Source organism: Schistocerca serialis, chromosome 5, assembly GCF_023864345.2.
Source record: "Schistocerca serialis cubense isolate TAMUIC-IGC-003099 chromosome 5, iqSchSeri2.2, whole genome shotgun sequence".
Classification (NCBI taxonomy): domain Eukaryota; kingdom Metazoa; phylum Arthropoda; class Insecta; order Orthoptera; family Acrididae; genus Schistocerca; species Schistocerca serialis.
In genome coordinates this window covers 512692932-512717743 of record NC_064642.1, presented here as the reverse complement: position 1 = coordinate 512717743, position 24812 = coordinate 512692932, and the positions used below count along the sequence as shown (strand labels likewise).

Sequence of the window (24812 nt, the reverse complement as noted above, 5' to 3'; positions counted from 1 at the left end):
ACCTGCTCAAACCTGCCTTTCCCTCCTTTCTCTGTTGCTGCAGCGTCGCGTAATCATAAATTATTCAGCGCTCGGTTATAAGACAACGAAGATGAATCTAATCACATAATGGCAAGCTATAAGCGAAAATAAGAGCAAACGACAGGGAGCTACTGTTACGCGGTCTCTACTTTTTTAGGTTGTTAGAGAGATCAAGGTAAACAGGTTTAGTGTGAATAGTGGTATTACTTTCTCTTTTGTGTGTCTAAACGGCGCGAACTCGTAGGTTCATGTCACAATACGTTTATATCTCTGTATTTACACTGCCGCTTTTCGCGGATGATGATGTAGTATACAGAGAAGTTGCAGCATTAGAAAATTGCAGCGTAATGCAGGGAGATCTGCAGCGGATAGACAGTTGGTGCAGGGAGTGACAACTGACCCTTAACGTAGACAAATGTAATGTATTGCGAATACATAGAAAGAAGGATCCTTTATTGTATGATTATATGATAGCGGAACAAACACTGGTAGCAGTTACTTCTGTAAAATATCTGGGAGTATGCGTGCGGAACGATTTGAAGTGGAATGATCATATAAAATTAATTGTTGGTAAGGCGGGTGCCAGGTTTAGATTCATCGGGAGAGTCCTCAGAAAATGTAGTCCATCAACAAAGGAGGTGGCTTACAAAACACTCGTTCGACCTATACTTGAGTACTGCTCATCAGTATGGGATCCGTACCAAGTCGGGTTGACAGAGGAGATAGAGAAGATCCAAAGAAGAGCAGCACGTTTCAACACAGGGTTATTTGGTAAGCGTGATAGTGTTACGGAGGTGTTTAGCAAACTGAAGTGGCAGACTCTGCAAGAGAGGCGCTCTGCTTGCTGTCCAGGTTTCGAGAGGGTGCGTTTCTGGATGAGGTATCGAATATATTGCTTCCCCCAACTTAAACCTCCCGAGGAGATCACAAATGTAAAATTAGAGAGATTCGAGCGCGCACGGAAGCTTTCCAGCAGTCGTTCTTCCCGCGAACCATACGCGACTGGAACAGGAAAGGGAGGTGATGACAGTGGCACGTAAAGTGTCCTCCGCCACACACCGTTGGGTGGCTTGCGGAGTATAAATGTAGATAGAGGGATAGAAAATTAATACACTTGGAAAGACGACGTCAATTTTGATCCGATGACGGCATTTGCCACCTGGGGGATGATGGATGTACTACATAGTCCGCCAACAGATAGCGTAGTCACACAGCTACCAGACCGCCATATGCACCTACACTTTTTCAGGGAATGTTCATAACCAGAAAGCGCAGTTTAGTGCAGACGTTGAAGCAATTAGGCAACAGCGCTACGGAGATGCACTCTTGCTTCATCAGGCAACTGACCTACGTAGCTCGTAGTTTGAAAGGGGTTAGCTGTGGCCCACCGAGTGGCTGGATAGTTCTTTCGGATGTAAATGTGCTGCTTCAGCTATGCAACAATGGTGGTATTAGTGGTCACGTGAACATTCTCACACCCGTAGACATTGTTCTTGACATCTACGCAGCACAGACGCCCGCCAGGATCGTCGTATGCAGGGGCAGCAGTGGCAAACCGTACAGGTGCCACAGCACAGGTAAGGGGGCTTGTGAGCCCAGACGTGTCAACGCGAACTGTTGCGAACTGGTTATCAGCAGTGAGACTACTGGCACGCACACCTCAAGCCCATCTTCCACTCTCGCCAAAGCATCGAACGTGCACAGCTCGACCGGTGCCGTCAGAGGATTACTTGGCATATGATATAGTCTTCAGCGATGAAACCAGATTCTCCCTAGACGCAGATGATGGTCATTAGCGCAAGCGATGTAGACCTGGTGAGCGCTGTCTTGTAGAGTGCATTCGTCCAAGACACATTAGCCACACCCCATTTCTTATGGTCTGGAGTGGGATAATCTATATCTCTAGTTCACCGTTTGGTGTCTCTGGAGGGGACGGTAACCAGCGCTCTGTACAAGTAGAATGTTGTTAGACACGTTATTTCGCCGTTCTTGCAACAGGAAGGTGATGTGTTTTTCCAACAGGATAATTTTCTCCCCCACACTGCAAGTGAAACTCAACGTATTCTGCATGCACTCCGTCATCAGGCCACAAGGGGCCCATCGGGACCATCTGACCGCCTTGTCATCCTCAGCTGAGCATGCGGATAGGAGGGGCGTGAGGTCAGAACACCGCTCTGCCGGTGTTACGATGGTTTTCTTTGACGGAGCGGCTACTATTCGGTCGAGTAGCACCTCAATTGGCATCAAGAGGCTGAGTGCACCCCGAAAAATGGCAACAGCGCATGGCGGCCCGGATGGTCACCCATCCAAGTGCCGGCCACGCCCAACAGCGCTTAACTTCTGTGATCTGACGGGAGACGGTGTATCCACTGCGGCAAGGCCGTTGCCCAACGTGTTCTGCATGACGTGCAGAAACTTCCCTGGCGAGTACAATCTCCAAACTTGTCTCCAATCAAGCACTTGTGAGAGATGATCGGGAGAGAACTGACTCTTGAGACTCGTCAGCCAACAACTCTTACAGAACTACGTGAACCGGTCGAGCAGGCGTGACATAACGTTTCCCAGGACAGTAATCGCCATCTGTACGACCGACTGGATTCCAGAGTAAGGGCCTGAATTATCGTCCGTGGAGACTATACCAGTACTAATATGAGTGTTTCTGCTTGGGTCGATAATTGGTACCTCAGAACCGCTTGTGCTACTGATATGTAAATGTAATCATTTCATCTACTTGATATGCACTGATCCATAAATAAATCTTGAATGTATTGGAAACGTCTAAAAGGGTGTACTAATACTTTTTTCGGTAGTGAATAAAGTTAATTGTACGTGTGTTCGTTCCACATCTCTCCTAAACCACTCGATCGACGTGAACCAAATCTGCTTAGAATGTTACTTAATATCTAGATAGAAGCCCTTGGGGATAAGGACCACCTACTGGTTCACTTAGGCGAAAAGGGAATGACATAGAAGCATAAGTAGGGAACGTCTGGGGTAATTTCAAGAAAAAATTGAATGTAAATGTCTCATAATTTGCATTACTTCTATAAAAATACGCTGTGGGTAATATGCCTCTGGTCCCGGCGGAGGTTCGAATCCTCACCTGTCTTTAATTCCTTTGTGTCGTGATGCGTAGTGGCTGCACGATCAAAATGGTGTCTGTTGCATCGGATATGTCAGAAAAAACAGACACCAAATATATATAAAAATTATTTTTAATGTTTCATATAATTATTGGCCGAATTTAAAAATTTAAAATGTTGTCATAATATACTCATCCGCAGAAATATTGGAACACGTGAGGCAATACTGACCCTACGACTTATCTCAGAAAATAGATTAAGGAAAGGCAAACCTACATTTCTAGCATTTGTAGGCTTACAGAAAGCTTTTGACAATGTTGACTGGAATACTCTCTTTCAAATTCTAAAGGTGGCAGGGGTAATATACAGGGAGCGAAAGGCTATTTACAATTTGTACAGAAACCAGATGGCAGTTATAAGACTCGAGGGGCATGAAAGGGAAGCACAGGATTGTAGCCTCTCCCCGATGTTATTCAATCTGTATATTGAGCAAGCAGTAAAGGAAACAAAAGAAAAATTCGGAGTAGGTATTAAAGTCCATGGAGAAGAAATAAAAACGTTGAGGTTCGCCGATGACATTGTAATTCTGTCAGAGACAGCAAAGGACTTGGAAGAGCAGTTGAACGGAATGGACAGTGTCTTGAAAGGAGGATATAAGATGAACATCAACAAAAGCAAAACGAGGATAATGGAATGTAGTTAAATTAAGTCGGGTGATGCTGAGGGAATTAGATTAGGAAATGAGAATCTTAAAGTAGTAAAGGAGTTTTGCTATTTGGGGAGCAAAATAACTGATGCTGGTCGAAGTAGAGAGGATATAAAAGTAGACTGGCAATGGGAAGGAAAGCGTTTCTGAAGAAGAGAAATTTGTTAACATCGAGTATAGATTTAAGTGTCAGAAAGTCGTTTCCGAAAGTATTTGTATGGAGTGTAGCCATGTATGGAAGTGAAACATGGACGATAAATAGTTTGGACAAGAAGAGAATAGAAGCTTTCGAAATGTGGTGCTGCAGAAGAATGCTGAAGATTAGATGGGTAGATCACATAACTAATGAGGAGGTATTGAACAGAATTGGGGAGAAGAGGAGTTTGTGGCACAACTTGACAAGAAGAAGGGACCGGTAGGTAGGACATGTTCTGAGGCATCAAGGGATCACAAACTTAGCATTGGAGGGCAGCGTGGAGGGTAAAAATCGTAGAGGGAGACCAAGACATGACTACACTAAGCAGATTCAAAAGGATGTAGGTTGCAGTAGGTACTGGGAGATGAAGAAGCTTGCACAGGATAGAGTAGCATGGAGAGCTGCATCAAACCAGTCTCAGGACTGAAGACAATTACTACTACTACTAATGCCACAGTAAAATTGTAACACAATAATACAAATATTAAAACTAGAAACTGTATGTATGTCTTGATGCAGTTTAACCCACAACACCCAATTTACCCAAGCTATGTTCGACAAACATTTGAGAATGAGAGCACTTAGGGAGTTGTGACAAACTTGAAACATAATTTTAAACCTTTTCTAACCGGTTTCATTAGGTTACAGTGAGTAATCCAAAACAAATAAAATCAACATAACTAGGGTTTTGCGTCTTCCGTCGTCTTAACTCAAATATTTAAAGCGTTAACTCATTTGTAAAGCAAATTGATGTTTGAAGCTATTTTATAAATAGGAGCTCGATTTTTTAAAGAATCTAGGCTTCAGGGTTACTGATAAATTTCATATTATGAGTACTCTGGAAAGCGAATTCATGGCGTTGTAGTCCCACATGTCTCTTAAATGGACCATCAGTCCATCATGAGACCTTAATTAACTAGGACGATTCGAGTGTCACGAAACACTACGCGTTTAGTAAAATAAGAACTCCATTTGAAGTCACAGTACACTTTTAGTTAAAGAACTGCTGGTGAAAGAGCTGTCGGAAAAACTTTTTAGAGTGAGCCACCTGTTTTGTTCAGATGAAATTACTACCTCCAGCAATGACTCACGTCATAAAACAGATATTAAAAGGCAAAGTTTACATTTTATATATCACTGTAAACTAAACCACTGAAAGTCACTGGAAGTAAGGGTTAACATCTCAGCATAGTTTACATTTTGTTGATGATCATTTATGCTTCAGTTCAGTAACAGTTTTGAGATTGTGATTTGTTTATAAAATAACGTTTTCTGCTGCCAGTCACGGTGTTGTATTTATTTACATTTTCTACTACATCTTTCGGGATTTCCATTTGCTACACCATTTATTGGCGCTGTTTCTGATGTACTGCGTGTTGCATTGTTCTGTGATCTTACTGTATTATTTGAAAAACACGTGAAATTTTAAATTAATGATCGACCTTTATGCAGAGTAAAAGGCGAATTTGGAAAGAAATACTACACTTCTCTTTTGGTCCACTTGTACAGAAACTCACTCATATTAAACTTCGCACACAATTTTGTTCACAGTAAACACTGATAACAGCAAACGTAGGAAATCGAAACAGCCACAAGGATATTTTTAGACACAGTGAACAGAGATTAGTTAGGTCGCCCACGTAATATGATATACTTTTGTACAAAGAATATTTATCTTAACAATCTACATCATTGTTTGCTTACAGAGTTACTTATTTCTGTAATCCAGATTATTAAGACAAATAACCTTTATACGAAAGACTAGTACAATGGTGTTCAAAATTAAAGCAACAAATTGCTATTTCCCCGTCCTGTGTGTAATGCACCATATAATCATACAAACTGTCAACTGATGTCGTTACGATCGTGTTATGCACGGAAGATGGCATTCCGATCAATGCACAACCACGCCAGCAATGACGTCGGGGCACCTACGAAGCAGGGCAGTATTTGCAGAGAACTCCCGCACCCACAATCGCCGTGTACACAGTAACAGACAGTGTAGTATGGGAAGGGTCGAAAGGGTGTGTGATGTTATTTCAGTGCTTGCACGTCTAGTCCAATTTAATTTCACAGATGAGCCCACTTGTGAGTATGACGTTGGTCCCTCTCTGAGCTGGATATACGCACTGATTGGAGTGGGAAGCGTGCATAAAGCCGCTGTATGCTATCGTTAGGCAAGTTGATCCACAACTATTGTAACTAGTCGTTGATGTTAGAATGCGCCGCCACGTTGGCCGTCTGCTCTGGCGTTAAACGTATTTGTAGGATCTGAATACTCATAACAATAAATGTAATCTTGGTTGTCGAACTCGTAAAGAAAGTTGCAAGTTTAATATGGTGTCGCAGCATAATCGTATATCCAGATTTGATTACACAAAAATTTTTGATCACTTTCTCAGTGATATAAAATGTGTAACAGACAGAAAACTAAAATCTGAAGACAAACTGAGGAAGTTTATCGATGAGAACTCCCTCTATACCTTAGAAGAATTTCTGATCCTGTAATGTGTAAAAAGTGGTGGGCAAGGCTTACTAACTCACAACATCTGCAAACATATTTTCTTTCTGAAATTAAGCAAGCTTACAAATATTTAGAATGTAACCATATGTACAAATTAATTTGCGGTGTTAATGTCAAACGACTCGTTCCACACGAGTACGATCTATCGCGCAAAATCACCCCTGGAACGCGAGACAGTTGGCACATCAGATAAGAGTACGATGCACGACACACTGTAATATTATACGCTGGCGTAATGCCTGTCTTATTCTGAATGACATTGCAATGTTGCCGGCCGAGGTGGCCGAGAGGCTCTAGGCGCTACAGTCTGTAACCGCGTGACCGCTCCGGTCGCAGGTTCGAATCCTGCCTCGGGGATGGATGTGTGTGATGTCCTTAGGTTAGTTAGATTTAAGTAGTTCTAGGGGACTAATCACCTCAGAAGTTAAATCCCATAGTGCTCAGAACCATTTGAACCATTGCAATGTTCCTTCGGACACGATATTATGTGCGAAAGAACAGGCACCTGTTCTTCAAAAAACTTCTTGTTAGCACTGTTACCCAATGTTAGTTTCTCACCCCTAACATTTATACGATATATATGTCCTCATATCAGACAACAAATACATATTTGAAGTCTCAAAATAAGCATGAATATGAGTTTTCTCACCTGAAGCAAATTTCTCCTCACAAACACAATACTCGAGAACGTCAATGTCTGTTAACGTCTCCGGACAGCAGTCGGTATAAAAAGGGGAGTACTTCTTTTCTAGTTAAAGTTGATTCTGAGTCTGTTGGCGGTAAAGTTGTATTTGGGCAGGATTTGTTAACAGACGTTTGTGAGGAGAAATTTGCTTCACGTGATAAAACTCATATTCATGCTTATTATAAGACTTCAAATATATATTTGTTGTCTGATATGAGGATGAAATTGGAGTGGTTACTTGGACTTACTGTAGGTGTATTTGATGTTCAGTTTTGTAAGAGTAGGAAAACTGCTCTGATATATATTACTAAGTATGATCAAGAACCACTTATTACTTTAATGATTCGACAATGTCAAATAGTTCAAATGGCTCTGAGCATTATGGAACTTAACTTCTAAGGTCATCAGTCCCCTAGAACTTAGAATTACCTAAACCTAACTACCCTAAGGACATCACATACATCCATGCTCGAGGCAGGATTCGAACCTGCGACCGTAGCGGTCGCGCAGTTCCAGACTGTAGTGCCTAGAACCGCTCGGCCACCTCGGCCGGCTCGGCAGTGTCTTTTAATGTCCGATTACGTAGGTGGTCTAAACGTATAGCCGTTATGAAATACATGACATATATTCGCAGTTACGAATATGTACAACCATCAACAGCCATGACTGTAACGAAAATTTGTGGGGGACTGAGGCTCGAACACGGTTTTCCCGCTTTAGCCGAGCGGTTGCCCCAGTTGTTTGGCTGTCCGTGCACGAATCACGGCCAGGCCCAAACTTCCATATGACGCCGTTCCTGTGTCAAAACGCGTAGTCGTTTGGTGCTCACGACCGCTGAACGGCGAGGTTATCGCTGACCTGTACTAAATACATACATTATGTGATTCCCATAGAGGGGAGGACATTTCAGATGAAAGTCCAAAGGAACATTGCCTCGTAATTCGGAATAACACAGGCATGACATATGCTATCAATCCGCTGACACCGGGTAAGCGACTTTCAAGTAAAATGTCTCCCCTCTATGGGGAATATATACAATAGACGAACGAATACAGGTCGTAGATACATGCTTGAAGACATATTGATGTTTGGTCTAGTCGTGATTTGTGCTCGAGTAGCCAAATGGTAGGGCGATCGCTCGCGATAAGTGGGAAATTCGGGTTCGAGACCCGGTCCGATAGAAAATTTCATTGTTGTCTTTCCATTATACAGCTGATGGTTGTCCATATTCGAAACTGGGCATACATTTCATGTACACTATAATATTACCTTTCCAGCAGAGCTGAAGGCTCTTTAAATGACTTTGCATTTAATATTATTACTATTTTTATATGTCAAGGTTTTGTTTCTGTATATTCAAAAAGAATGAATACATTTGATAACTTTTTTGTTGTGTACTTGCATAATCAGAATGCGCAATCAGAAAACGACAGTAAGCGAGTGACCATAAGCAGAATGGTCTTCAGCAGAGCAAGAGCAGAGTGCCCGTTCGGGGAATGAAAAAAAAAAATGGTTGAAAGGGCTCTAAGCACTATGGGACTTAACATCTGTGGTCATCAGTCCCCTAGAACTTAGAACTACTTAAACCTAACTAACCTAAGGACATCACACACATCCATGCCCGAGACAGGATTCGAACCTGCGACCGTAGCGGTCGCGCGGTTCCAGGCTGTAGCGCCTAGAACCGCTCGGCCACTTCGGCCGGCTCGGGGAATGAGTGTTTGTATCATGTTACATTTTAGTTTATTAAGGTAACGAATCAGCGAGTGGAGATAGTGGGTAACACTCGTTTCAAAAGACTTTCTGAAAATGTGACGTAATTTTGCAGGAACTGCTATCGACTGTCTTTAGTGTTCCATACGGTCCTCTCGCAAGACCTCAGGCACGCTTATCCGACATTTGCAGAAACATGTCGTTCTGTGTATGATTTGTTATAATTATATTGTTATTAATTAAACGTCACATAATTATTTATCGACGTTAATCCTTTCATAGAAAAGTGACCTCTCAGGAGTGAAATGTTATCGTCAATAATTTACAAATTAAGCATGAAACACGCTTGCATAATAACTTGCAGTATGCAGTTTCATGGTAACAGCGCACAGAAAATTTATTACAAATATCTCACCGGTGTCATTAAATGCCAGTAATACATCATTGATATAAGCCTTCAAAAGATAGTACGATAACCAACACATGAATCTCATACCACATGATTACTAGCGTAACGGATAATGTCATGGTTTATGCAGTCGAAGGATCTGGGTTTACATCCTGCTATATGCAAATATTTTTTCTCATCTTAGCGTTGTTAACATATTTTAGGACTTTTTTTATGAATGTAATCCAAATATGTTTTTAAATTTTCAACGTTATTTACATTTCCTTCTGATTAGAGAACGAAGTATGAAATAAATATTCGGCCATTTCCGAGTGTGTGATTAGACAGTAACCCAAGAGGACAGCTTCAATTGTTGCGAGTGAAATAAGGAATAACAACATTCATAATTCTTCCATGTTAGAAAGTCGATTACGATTCCTGCGGTTGTTGATACTGCGTATGACATCAATTTCACGTTTGCAGAAAGTCTTGCAAATTGTGTTACCTTGAGGTAATAGGCAGCAAGGAGTCCTACAATAGCAATGTAATACAGATTCTATGGGAGCATAACTGTGAAAGCAGAGACATAATTGTCGCAGAAAGTGCGAATTTGTAAAATATTTTCAGAATAATCCGTATGCGCAAATGATGCACTGGACACTGGCAATGGGACGGAGTTAACGTCCGAGCAAGTGTATACCTATCGGGGACAAGTATGGAGATCTTGATAGCTGTGGAAATATCTCAGAATCACGCAGACAGTTGGCATAGGCAAGTTCCATGTGTGGACAAGCATTGCCCTATTGAAAAATGGCGCCACTATACTGTCGCATGGAAGGTAACACATTAGGACACATGATGTCCGTGACGTACGGTTGTAGCGTCAAGGTTACCACTGTCGCTGCCAGCCGTGATCTGAAGTCACATCGAGCGAGGTGGCACAATGGTTAGCACACTGGACTCGCATTCGGGAGAACGACGGTTCAAAGCCGCGTCCAGCCATCTTTATTTCCCTAAAACGCTTCAGGCAAATGCCGGAATGGTTCTTTTGAAAGGGCACGGCCGACATCTTTATCCATCCTTCCCTAATCCGACGGGACAGATGACCTCGCTGTTTGGTTCCCTTCTCCAGATCAACCAACCAACCAACTGAAGTCATACCTGACGGTTACCCACTGCTGTGTCTCTGCAAAACATTTGAAGAATGTGAGCTCTCCAGAGATCACTGCCATACTCGCTGGCGATGGTCGTTCAGGATAGTGCAAAACTGTGATTCATTTCTGAACACAATGCAACGCCCTTCATCAGCAGTGCATATTTCCCGGTCATGGTACCGCTCCAAACGCAGCCGTTTCTGTGGCGGTGTTAGCGGCGGCCTCTTCATGGGACGACAATTTCCTAGTCCGGATGTTCTAATATCCGACCAATGGCCCAGAATTACGCAAAATGTTGCAGAGAGTACATCACTTGTTCTTGAAGGCAGGAGAAGACGTGAAGGTGCTACGATGTGCCTGTTGAACAATACAGTAATCTTGGAAAAAGCAGCCACTCTTGCTTTCCCGTGCACTACAACAATGGGCCATTGTCACATCCGAATGTCCCTGCACAATTCGACCAGTCCGCTTAACTGAGCCCCCCATAAGACAACTTTCAAACTCTGTTGGATGCTAATAATACTGACTCAAACGAGTACACGGCACCTCTGTTTCCATCATAGTTGTCGCTCTGCACCTGATGCTGTTCACAGTAGTAGGTCTGGTAACGAAACTAAACATGAAAAACACTAATGCGCTATTGTAGTCGTTCTATTTATAACGGAGAAGTGGAACTGTAATCATTTGAATACACGCCGATGTGCATGTGAACGAAGGTACATTTACATTCGACCATGTCTTCCGTGAGCTTAACTTTCTTCTCTAGACAGTATGCATAATTAACGCAGAATGAGACAACATGTGTGCAGTAGTGGCTGCTATAAAACTTGTTTACGTTCACTATGTGCAATACGAGAGTCTTCCTCGCCTGTGACGGAGTTTCCGTGCGCTGTTTGCAGGTGAATGGAAGCCCATCGTGAGCAGCAAGCCGCTGGAGGAGCACTTGTCGACGCACGTGGAGCTGCCCGTGCCCGCCGCCCCCCACGTGCACCTACCGGCGCTGGGCGACGAAGCGAGTCTGCTGTTTACGCCGCCCCTGCCGCCGCCGCCGCCGCCGCCACCGCTGCTGTCTCTGCCGCCGCCGCAGCACCACGTGCACCGACCGCCGCCCTTCAGGCCTGGCCCACGGCCCGGAAAATTCAGTGGCAGGTGAGTACACGGATGTGGAGGAAGGAGTACGCACCCAGTGGCCTTACCTATTCTTGGGGCCGACAGAAAGTAATCTGTGGCCCCATTCAGTATTGCACCAGTATCACACAAATCCGCCTTGTGGACTTTATCAACGTAAGATGACGAAACACTTATACACTACTGGCCATTAAAATTGCTACACCAAGAAGAAATGCAGATGATAAACGGGTATTCACTGGACAAATATATTATGCTAGAACTGACATGTGATTCCATTTTCACGCAGTTTGGGTGCATAGATCCTGAGAAATTACTACCCAGAACAACCACCTCTGGTCGTAATAACGGCCTTGATACGCCTGGGCATTGAGTCAAACAGAGCTGGATGGCGTGTACAGGTACAGCTGCCCAATGCAGCTTCAACACGATACCACAGTTCATCAAGAGTAGTGACTGGCGTATTGTGACGGGCCAGTTGCTGGGCCACCATTACCAGACGTTTTCAATTGGTGAGAGATCTGGAGAATGTGCTGGCCAGGGCAGCAGTCGAACATTTTCTGTATCCAGTGAGGCCCGTACAGGACCTGCAACATGCGGTCGTGCATTATCCTGCTACAATGTAGGGTTTCGTAGGGGTCGAATGAAGGGTAGAGCCACGGGTCGTAACACATCTGAAATGTTACGTCCACTGTTCAAAGTGACGTGTAACCAATGGCACCCCATACCATCACGTCGGGTGATACGCCAGTATGGCGACGACGATCACACTCTTCCGATGTGCGTTCACCGCGATGTCGCCAAACACGGATGCGAGCATCATGATGCTCTAAACAGAACCTGGATTCTTCCGAAAAAATGACGTTTTGCCATTCGTGCATCCAGGTTCGTCGTTGAGTACACCATCACAGCGCTCCTGTCTGTGATGCAGCGTCAAGGGAAACCGCAGCCATGGTCTCCGAGCTGATAGTCCATGCTGCTGCAAACGTCTTCGAACTGTTCGTGCAGATGTTTGTTGTCTTGCAAACGTCCCCATCTGTTGACTCAGGGATCGAGTCGTGGCTGCACGATCCGCTACAGCCATGCGGTTAAGATGCCTGTCATCTCGACTGCTAGTGATACGAGGCCGTTGGGATCCAGCACGGCGTTCCGTATTACCCTCATGAACCCACCGATTCCATATTCTGCTAACAGTCAATGGATTTCGATCAACGCGAGCAGCAATGTCGCGATACGATAAACCGCAATCGCGATAGGCTACAATCCGACCTTTATCAAAGTCGGTAACGTGATGGTACGCATTTCTCCTCCTTACACGAGGCATCACAACAACGTTTCACCAGGAAACGCCGGTCAACTGCTGTTTGTATATAAGAAATCGGTTGGAAACTTTCCTTATGTCAGCACGTGTGAATACTCTGAAAAGCCAATCATTTGCATATCACAACCTCTTCTTTCTGTCGGTTAAATTTGGCGTCTGTAGCACGTCATCTTCGTGGTGTAGCAATTTTAAAGGCCAGTAGTGTAACTTTTGTTGCTCTGTGTACTCAGCTGTGAGTAATATACATTGCTAGATAATTGCTAAGGAACAATTAACACTGGCAAAGGAACAGCTGCCGACTGCCACAGAACAGGCGAAAACTGCTACCGAACACCTGAGCAATGATAGTAAAACGAAAGATAGAGGGTGGAAAGTCGTTATTGCAGCAAGGCCTGTGTACGTTCTTTATGAAATCGACAGTTCATACAGTACGGTGTTTGACAAGTGCGTCATTCTGTGTGACACGGCAATATGTCTGCAAGACTTCAGTTGAGTGCTTACGGTCTTCGACGAGCAGTTGAATGGCTCGCAACCGGTCAGTGTCACTACTATGGAAACAGTGAAGCATGTTCCCAGAAGGGTCATCTCGCGATTAAAAAAGGCTGAATGTGAAATACTATGTGGAAGCATGCCAGCGGTCATAGACGGACCGCATACCGAAAGAGGAACTATTCGTAGCCTTAGTGGCGAAAAGGAACAGACATCTCACTCCTAGGCAGATCGCTGCAGACTATGCAACCGCGGCCGGCCGAAGTGGCCGTGCGGTTAAAGGCGCTGCAGTCTGGAACCGCATGACCGCTACGGTCGCAGGTTCGAATCCTGCCTCGGGCATGGATGTTTGTGATGTCCTTAGGTTAGTTAGGTTTAACTAGTTCTAAGTTCTACGGGACTAATGACCTCAGCAGTTAAGTCCCATAGTGCTCAGAGCCATTTGAACCATATGCAACCGCTACCGATACAAGTTCTCTGTCAGTACAATTTCGCTCACTCAGGCTCGTTTGTACACTCGGAAGTGTGTTAAATGCATCCCACTTGAACCACGCCATCGTCGAGGAAGAGTTGTAGGGTGCATCTTCGGTAGGGTCAAGAACAGTGGTCTAGAGTAATATTCTCCGACGTACCCCGCTGCGCTGTGGAAAGTAACTTTGGCCTCCAGTTAGTGTGAAGAAAGAAACACGTTATGCACCACAGAATATTCATGGCCTCAACAGACGCTATGGTATAAGCATGCATGCTGCATAATGACCGAGTATCGCTCCATATCTTTCTGCGGGGTCACGTTACAGCATAGCGGTGTTGCAGGGACATTATTCTCGTTCATATCCGCCTCTTTAGGGATGTGGTAGATACCGAAATTCTGTTTATGGACGACAATTCCCGCCCACACTAGACCCCTGAGGTGTCGGACATGTGTCGGATATGCACGAAAAAATGTTCATGAACGTCATCAGTTCAGCCTAGAGATTATGGTATAGGCACGAATGAGTGGTCTGTAATTTAGCCATGTTTTTCCTGTCCCCTCTTTCCCTCCAGTGACACTGAATGTATGGAATGGCCTGCGTACTCCCCAGACCTAATCCCTCTAGAGCATACCTGAATGCACTTGGCAGATGTGTTTCTTGGCGAAACCCTCCTCCCAAACCGTGGAAGAACTGGAAACCGCCTTGAGAGAGGGGTGGAACAATATCCCCCAAGGACTAATTGACAGTTTGGTATCCAGCAAGAATAACAGGTGCGAAATGTGCATTTGTGCCCAAGGAGGGCATATTCTGTACTGAAAGTCTGATATTGACATCTGTGTTGGGACTCTGACTTGGGTCAAGCATGATATCTCTTATGTCTGTTACCCTGCTTTCACGTGTGGTGAAATTTGTACCATTTTTCGCTATAGTTATACCAGTCCATCTCTATTCTTTAAGTACTGTGTTTCACATCGCCCACCATTGCCTATGAATACTCCTGGCCTACAATGTCTCCGTTCCTTAGCAACTGTCAAGCAAGTGTAGTTAAACTGTGCCATGAAGTTGCTAGAATAACTAGTCCCTTGCTGTTAAAAATTTCTGAGTTATTGACGCGTTTCGGGTACATCCCATCACCAGAACATGTGCCAAAGAGAAGTGCAGAGCCATAAATGCAAGCGTAATTGACGAAGGTCATCAAGAGTAACTTTACAGAAGTTGTTAGAAAGAAAGCACAGAAAGCAGACGTGGAATGAACATATAAGAACGAATAAGAACAGTGACGCTATATTGTGCCCATAACATGACTGAACAATATGATACTGAAACCATACGTAAGGTGCTTAAGAGGAACAAAGAACTAGGTAGAACCTAAGAAAAAGCAAGAGTATACACAACAGGGCTTAAAAAATACGAGATTCAGTTAACGGCGTCAGAAAACTTAACAGACAGGAACTACCGCCAGGCTGCGAGACTGAGTTGCTGTTCCAAAAAATAGTTAAATGTATGCGTGCTTATTAATATGGACGCAGTGTAATTTACCGGGTGATCAAAAAGTCAGTATAAATTTGAAAACTTAATAAAATACGGAATAATGTAGATAGAGAGGTAAAAATTGACACACATGCTTGGAATGACATGGGGTTTTATTAGAACAAAAAAAAAAAAAAAAAATCGAAGTTCACAAAATGTCCGACAGATGGCGCTGGACAGCAAAACGTCAGTAACTGCTACTGTGATGGGTGAGAGGTACGCCGATATGTTACAGAATCGCATCATCCCCTGCTTGGCTGATAAACACCTGCTGGAACGTACGATGTTTATGCAGGATGGCGCTCCACCCCATATTGCTAGAGGCGTGAAAGTTCTCTTGCGCGCATCGTTTGGTGGTGATCGTGTGCTCAGCCGCCATTTTCGTCATGCTTGGCCTCCCAGGTCCCCACCCCAGACCTCAGTCCATGCGATTATTGGCTTTGGGGTTACCTGAAGTCGCAAGTGTATCGTGATCGACCGACATCTCTAGGGATGCTGAAAGACGGCATCCGACGCCAACGCCTCGCCATAACTCCAGACATGCTTTACAGTGCTGCTCACAACATTATTCCTCGACTACAGCTATTGTTGAGGAATGATGGTGGACATATTGAGCATTTCCTGTAAAGAACATCATCTTTGCTTTGTCTTACTTTGTTATGCTAATTATTGCTATTCTGATCATATGAAGCGCCATCTGTCGGACGTTTTTTAATTTTTGTATTTTTTTGGTTCTAATAAAACCCCATGTCATTCCAAGCATGTGTGTCAATTTCTACCTCTCTATCTACATTATTCCGTGATTTATTCAGTTTTCAAATTAATACTGACTTTTTCATCACCCGGTATATTATGAGATTGAAAACATGGTCCAAGCAAGCTGTATTCGTATTATCCGTGCAATTGGCCAGTGTCAACCATGTGTCATTCTCAAACACATATCTCAAGATTCCAGTTTCATATCACATTCTAAGCTGGAAGCTTAACATATGTACTTGAAAATGACTCACCGTTGAAACTCGCCGGTGGTATTTCTACAAAACTAAAATTTTAATTTATATAACTTCCCCAGCAGGCTGAGGCGACCGCCCTTCATCCCGCTGAGAAGGCCTCCTCCGGGCGAGCACATCCATCACCATCATCCGCCCCCGCACAAGAGACCACCCCCGCTACCGCTGTCCGCCTCCTTCAACGATGTCGCTGGTGCCGGCCACGTGCTAAGGGACAGCTATGGCAACGTCATCAAGGACTCTTACAAAGGTGGCCACTACAAGGAAGGGGGCGGCCACTTCAAGGACGGTTATCACAAGGAGCCGCACGGCCACGTCGTGTTCAAGGACTTGCACTTTAAAGGCGCAGGCGGTGGCGGTGGTGGAGGCGGCGGTGGCGGGGGCTACGGATTCGGAGGACCTGGATTCAAGGACGGGTTCGCAGGTGGCCACAAGTTCAACGGCGTCGGTTTCAAAGATGGCTTTGGGGGCGGACTACATTTCAAGGACACACACATCAAAGACTCATATACTGGCTACGGGTTCAAAGACGGGTTTGGGAGTGGTCAGGTAGATTTCGGGAACACTTTGGGCGATCTCTCACTAATTAAAGACGGTTTAGGCAACGGCGGCGGCGGTTTTCAGCAAGACTCGTACTTCAGTGGTGGAGGGGGTGGTGGATACAGTGACGGAGGACTCAAAGATACGGCTCTGAATGAAGAGTTCAACAGTGTGGGATTGCAAGGCAACTACGATGGTCAGATTTTGAAAGACTTGGGTGGAGGAGACGCCGCTTACGGTGGCCAGCTCGGACTGTCGATCGACTCTGGTTCCGTTGACGGTCACAACAATGTCGGTGGTAGTAGCGGCGGGTACAGTGATTTGAACGCAGTAGATCCCGCTGTTGCAGGGTTGGTGGACATAGTGCTGAAAGGTGGCGTAGGGGGTGAGGGCAACATCGATCCTTCCAGTTACCAGGTGCTCGCGCAGGATGTGGGAGGAGCGTCTGGAGGCTCGTCTGATATGTACGGAAATGGAGGAGGTGGTAGTGTTGGTGTTGGTGGTGGTGGTCACAGCATTGATAGCGGATTCGGCATCACGTCTGGAGCAGGTGGAGGATACAGTGGAGGAGGCACTGTGGCGGACACATACGGCAGTGGAGGAGTTGCTGGCGGTAACGGAATAGGGTTTAGTATTGGCGCGTCTGGTGGTGGGGGCTATGGCGCAGGAGGAGCTGTGGCGGATGCTTTCGGGAGTGCAGGTATTTCTGGTGTCTCGGCCACTGGACACAGTATCGCAGGTGGTGCGGGAGGCAACGGCTACGGAAACGCAGACATGTACGGCAGCGGCGGCGGACTGGCAGACAACGTGGTGCTGGTGCAGGACTCAGCCGCTGCCGCCCTGCTCGGGGGCGGAGGGCACGGGGGCGGCGGCCTGCCGGCCGGCGGCCTCGCGGGCAGCGCCCTCACCACTGGCGGCTTCGGGGGCGGCGGCTACGCTGCAGGTGGACTGGGCCTCGGAGACGGACACATCGTGACGTCACACGACGTCTCGGCGCACCACCAGCTGGGGCCGCTCTCCTGCACGGCCTCCAGCCACTACCAGGTGAGCGCACCCACCCAGTTTGTGTTGTGTTCACCAAACGGATCTGGCGTCCAACAGAACGGTGTCAAGAAGTGAACCCCCTAACACACAACAGATTCCAGTTTTTCATTTTTATCTTTTTTTATTTTGTTTGCATATACTGGGTGTCTCTCTCCTGAGAGTGGTCAAGGGTATTTTCTCTGGTGTTTCGGCAGATATATGCAGTTTTGTTTTCGCACCGTGTAGGTGGAGTCAGCCCAAGCAAACGCTGCTCATTACATCTTTCATGCGACGCCCAACGTCGATTATAAATAAGCATTTGTATGTTTCCCGTTACAAACAAAATGAGTTTTGAAGTGGAATTTTACTTGCCAGTTCGACACAGCGGTCCCAAATTAGTCAAGTGCGATATTCGTTTTACGGTAAGTGTTAACAAGAACAGTAAAACACGAGTGATAGCGAGCACTACAGCAGCGGCAGCACCACCCTGGCCAGCCCTGACGGCTACGGTCATGCAGAACCGTGCTGCTCGGTCGCTGCTGGAGTACCCACTTATTATGTTTTACTGCTTCCGTTAAAACATATCGGTAAAACGAATATCGCACTAGACTAATCAGGCGGCGCTCTATCGAATAGGCATTTACAATTTCGATTTGAAAAGAATTTTGTTTGAAACTGATGCATTCTGTGGACGGTGGGCGTCGCATGAAACATGTTATGAGAAGTATTTGTTTGGTATGACACCAGCACATGGTGCGAAAACGAAAATGCAAATATCTGCGGAAACACCAGAGGAAATGCGCCAGATGACCCTTAGGAAGGACACCCTTATCAACCTGACTGGCTTGCTGCAACCCACCAGGAATTTCTTTTATTCGGCAACCTTATCCCATGGTCTCAATTAATGGCTGGATGTATTTCAACCTCTATTACCATGGAGGTTATTCCCTGACGTATTAACACATGTCGTATCATCTTGTCCCTTCTTCTTGTCAGTGTTTTCCATACGTTCCTTTCTTCGCTAGTTGTGCCGAGTACTTCTTCTTTCATTACCTAACTTTCAACATTCTACTGTAGCACCAAATCTCAAACACTTCGATTATCTTCTCTTCCGGTTTCCTCACTGTCCATGATTCACTACCATGCAATCCAAAGATTATTTTCAGAAACTTCTTTCTCGAATTAAGACCTTGACCAGGAATGCCATCTTTGCCCGTGCTAATCTGCCTTTTATATTCTCCTTGCTTCGTCCGTCAGGGGTTATTTTGCTTCCAAAGTAGCAGAATTCCGTAACTTCGTCTGCTTTGTGATCACCAGTTTTGATGTTATTATCAACGAAGATACTCTGTGTGATGGTATCTTGATTTATCCACCTGTTTTTGTTTTGGAATGGTCATTCAACACCTATGGACTGTTCTACTCTGTATATCTTTCGTCAGGATATGGCTGTGAAAATTATTGAAAGCGGCAGGCTTGGTTACTTTTACAGATGCACGAGTTCCTTTTGTGTTTCCTCTGTACGTTTCCTTGCAGGCTTTCGTCGTGAGAGTCAAGCAGACCATTCTCCGCGTATTAGCAATAGATCAAGTCGTGTCTTTGTCGTCTTTTATTTAATCACAATCTTCGAGCGCTTGCCAGATCTGAACTAATTGTTCTAATTTCGTTCTTTAAGTAAGTTGATAGTGGCGATCAGTTCCACCAAATACAAATAGTCTGCTAGTTTCCTTGATGACATTATCTACGATGACCGTTCCAGTGTACCACCGTGGTCGCTAATTCATCTGTCATTAGTGACGTCCTCGAAAAGATCGTGTCTGATGAAGCCAGCAGGTCTAAAATATATCTTTATACCTTTCGGGTATGGGTGTCGCAATAGTTTTTCGAGGCTGTTGTGAGATATTGCATTCATTATTACTGCGCCGTAACGTATGCGTAGTTTTCACAGTCAATACTGAGCAGGTTAGAGTCACCACCAGCTACACCATCAGAGGGCGGCAAGCACTTTCCTTAAAAATTTAACATGTTCGTCTGTAGCACAAGTTTTAACACACACAAAGCAGTATGTATGTCTGCTTCATTGACAAGTAACATGCTGAACCCTGAGTCAGCCTAGTATACACGGATCAAAAACAACGTAAACAAATTTTTAGAGTTACTAGAGGAGACAGAAAGAAACATTTCTCCTATGTGACATAAATGCCGCAGGTGCACCGTTTTCCGCTGGGCTTCCCTTAGGCCCACGCTCACAGTTGTCTGACAGTGCAATCTGATTTGGAACACAGTTACATCTTACTTCTAGGGAGGGTAAGTTTTCATTATTGTTAACCGTCTCCACATTCCTGGATAAATAATTAAATTATAATCGCTTACGTTATATTGTGTTTACGAGAAAGTTTCTATTGATGTTTACAGATTCTTGATGGCTGATTACATCCGAACCGAGTCAGCTGTTATGCATCTCGTTTATGGGGAGGCACAATGCAGTAGTCGAGCAGCAAGGCGCCGGTATGCAGAGCTATTTCCAGGGAGAGGGTTACCAAGTCACGTCATACTCAAAGACTTGACGGCAATCTTTGCGAAATAAGATCTCTTAGAGACAACAACGGGAAACTGGTAGACCTCGCAGTTTGCTAACTGTTCAGTTTGAGGAAGCCGTATTGCAGCGAATCGAGGAAAGCCTCAGCACTAGCAAACGATCCTTATCGAAGGAAGAAAAAACCTCCAAAGCCACTGAGTGGAACGGCCTGCATGAGAGGCGCATTCATCCGTTCAAATATCAAAACTTCAAGACCTACCATCTGATGACTCTTTCTACTACGTGGGATTCTCCAGTGGGATCTGCAGCAGACCGTAAAAATCCTTGACTTCCAAACGTGTATTTTGTTTACTGACGCGGCCCGCTTCACAAGGGAAGGAATATTTGACCGTCGCAATAGCCATGTCTGGGAGTTAGAAAATCCTGTGGCTAATCGTGTGGTGGCCGTGCGGTTAAAGGCGCTGCAGTCTGGAACCGCAAGACCGCTACGGTCGCAGGTTCGAATCCTGCCTCGGGCATGGATGTTTGTGATGTCCTTAGGTTAGTTAGGTTTAACTAGTTCTAAGTTCTAGGGGACTAATGACCTCAGCAGTTGAGTCCCATAGTGCTCAGAGCCATTTGAGCCATTTTTGAGCTAATCGTGTGTTCAACCATTAACTGAAATTTACCTTTGTAACCCGAGCTGGATCTCACGAGCAGTTCTTGAGTGGGGGGCTGGGGAATTATTCTAATTCAATGCCTTACCAACCACGTATTTCATCAACCAAATGAACGGTTACAACCGACAAACCACTAGGACACAGACTATATACAGATCTGCAGGACTGAAGGACATAATTGTTTCACAGCGTTCTACAACTACTATCATCCACGTCTTCCGACTTAATCGGATTTCGATCTGCATATAGAGGACAATTTCGAAATCGGCGGAGTATTATCTCTCTGAAGTCCAGCGCCTGATACTTCTACCTTAACAAATGTTCGAATGTGCGTGAAATCTTATGGGACTTAACTGCTAAGGCCATAAGTCCCTAAGCTTACACACTACTCAACCTAAATTATCCTAAGGACAAACACACACACCCATGCCCGAGTGTGGACTTGAAGCTTCGCCGGGACCAGGCGCACGGTCCATGCCTGCTACCTTAACAGAAATTGTAAATATCGGCAACAGCTCAATTCACAAATGCCCTGAAGACCACCAAAGTCAACCTGCAGCCTTGCTAGTCAACTCAAATTTTGTTAGAGCTGCGCAGCAATTAAATCCACATTAATATATTACAAGCAAAGTCAGCAGCAACAACAACCATGCCAACAGCTGCCTGGTCGGTCTGTGGAGGACTTAAAACCCCCAAAAATTTAATCAACAGCCAGGACATGTCAAATGAACTCAATAGCTGCCCAGTTGACCTGAGCAGCACCTAAAACCACTGGTAAATTTAAACAACAAAATGCCACAAAGTAAAGAACACTATGGCTGCCCAGCTGATCTGTACAACACTTAAAGGACATGAAAATTTATTCACAACTCCATCAACTCAATCCAGTTCAGTAACTGTCCTCCAGTTCAGTAACTGTCCACGTTATCTTTGCAGTACTTAAAACAGCACTAACATTTGAACAGATGTTCTAAGCCAGTCAACACAACTGTCAAAGAATTCCCTTCAAGGAACGGGAAAGCCAGCACAACAACCTCGAGGTGGTCCACAGCACAGCCCAAAGAAGCATACTCGCGACCAACCTTGTCTCTGAGCCACCGCTGGTGTTCCACACGTCCCTGCCTTTCGCAAGAAGGCATTGCCTGCTAAGTCTGCACGCGACTGATCGAACCAGCCGGTCTTTCAAACTAAACCTCTGGCCGACCCGAGCCGAAAAACGAGAGATACGCTCCCGGGAAGTGTGATACGGCACCCTTGAAACGTATGGATTGGTATTGTTCACCACCATTTGTTTGAGCGATACCTTCTACTTAATACTCTCGGTAGAGAAAATTACCCTATCATTCACTGTGAAGTATTACCGGAAAGGCTGGAGAACGTCCCGCTAGCAGTTAACCAATGATATGGTTCCAGCACGATGGCGCTCCACCACACATTGACACTAATGTCAGAGAACGTGTAGATAGTGTCTTCCCTAATTGTTAGGCTGGGAGGGGTGGGTCAGTACGATCGCCACCACGTTTTCCTGACGTCACTCCTACGGGTATATTTTTTGGAGGAGAAATGAAGTGTTTGGCTTACCAGACACCGATAGACAGTCCTGAAGAGCAGGTTGCACGATTGGCTAAAGCTGCAGTCATTATTTGTGAAACACCTGGTTGTTTCGGGCGTATTTGACAATCATTGGACGTAGATGCCAGTTGTGCGTTAATGTAAACGGAGAACATTCTCAGCGACACCACTGACACAATATTCATCATATGACAGTTTGAACACCTTCTCTGGACATCACTAGCGGAAGACTAACCACTGCCTATCTATCGGCCATTGGTTCTTTCTCAGTCGACAATTTGAAGGGTTGAAGATATGACGAACGTTCTGCAGGAACTCTAGCAGGACTCGAACTGACTTGCATCTTGCAACTAACAACTTCTGCTCGAGCACGGTTATTTAAGCGCACGTCTCTCTCGTCCAGGTGGCGCTGGCGCTGCAGGGGCGTGGTTCTCGCTGGCAGCGTGATTGGTTTACGCGCAGCGATGATTTTCCCGCTGCGGACGGACGTCCGCGGTACTCCTGGTACCAGCTGTCGCGAACTCTTCTTGTCTGGTGTCTCAGGACACTGTTGTTGTTGTTGTTGTCTTCAGTCCTGAGACTGGTTTGATGCAGCTCTCCATGCTACTCTATCCTGTGCAAGCTTCTTCATCTCCCAGTACTTACTGCAACCTACATCCTTCTGAATCTGCTTAGTGTATTCATGTCTTGGTCTCCCTCTACGATTTTTACCCTCCACGCTGCCCTCCAATACTAAATTTGTGATCCCTTGATGCCTCAGAACATATCCTACCAACCGGTTCCTTCTTCTAGTCAACTTAATTCGACTACATTCCATTATCCTCGTTTTGCTTTTGTTGATGTTCATTTTATATCCTCCTTTCAAGACACTGTCCATTCCGTTCAACTGCTCTTCCAAGTCCTTTGATGTCTCTGACAGAATTACAATGTCATCGGCGAACCTCAACGTTTTTATTTCTTCTCCATGGACTTTAATACCTACTCCAAATTTTTCTTTTGTTTCCTTTACTGCTTGCTCAATATACAGATTGAATAACATCTGGGAGAGGCTACAACCCTGTCTCACTCCCTTCCCAACCGCTGCTTCCCTTTCATGCCCCTCGACTCTTATAACTGCCATCTGGTTTCTGTACAAATTGTAAATAGCCTTTCGCTCCCTGTATATTACCCCTGCCACCTTTAGAATTTGAAAGAGAGTATTCCAGTCAACATTGTCAAAAGCTTTCTCTAAGTCCACAAATGCTAGAAATGTAGGTTTGTCTTTCCTTAATCTATTTTCTAAGATAAGTCGTAGGGTCAGTATTGCCTCACGTGTTCCAACATTTCTGCGGAATCCAAACTGATCTTCGCCGAGGTCGGCTTCTACCAGTTTTTCCATTTGTCTGTAAAGAATTCTCGTTAGTATTTTGCAGCTGTGACTTATTAAAATGATAGTTAGGTAATTTTCACATCTGTCAACACCTGCTTTCTTTGGGATTGAAATTATTATATTCTTCTTGAAGTATGAGGGTATTTCGCCTCTCTCATACATCTTGCTCACCAGATGGTAGAGTTTTGTCAGGACTGGCTCTCCCAAGGCTGTCAGTAGTTCCAATGGAATGTTGTCTACTCCCGGGGCCTTGTTTCGACTCAGGTCTTTCAGTGCTCTATCAAACTCTTCCCGCAGTAACGTATCTCCCATTTCATCTTCATCTACATCCTCTTCCATTTCCATAATATTGTCGTCAAGTACATCGCCCTTGTATAGACCCTCTATATACTTCTTCCACCTTTCTGCTTTCCCTTCTTCGCTTAGAACTGGGTTTCCATCAAAGCTCTTGATATTCATGCAGGTGGTTCTTCTTTCTCCAAAGGTCTGTTTAATTTTCCTGTAGGCAGTATCTATCTTACCCCTAGTGAGACAAGCCTCTACATCCTTACATTTGTCCTCTAGCCATCCCTGCTTAGCCATTTTGCACTTCCTGTCCATCTCATTTTTGAGACGTTTGTATTCCCTTTTGACTGCTTCATTTACTGCGTTTTTATATTTTCTCCTTTCATCAATTAAATTCAATACTTCTT

General features: G+C 44.9%; 1 protein-coding gene across 1 annotated transcript in view; it reads left to right on the top strand.

The window, feature by feature from the left end:
- The window catches only part of LOC126482045 (elastin-like), a 175254-nt gene that overhangs the window by 148150 nt on the left and 2292 nt on the right, over positions 1 to 24812 (top strand). The window contains exons 5-6 of the mRNA XM_050106019.1: positions 11370 to 11619; positions 16484 to 18005. Coding sequence (XP_049961976.1) covers positions 11370 to 11619; positions 16484 to 18005 — 1772 coding nt within the window. The remainder of the gene's footprint in view (positions 1 to 11369; positions 11620 to 16483; positions 18006 to 24812) is intronic.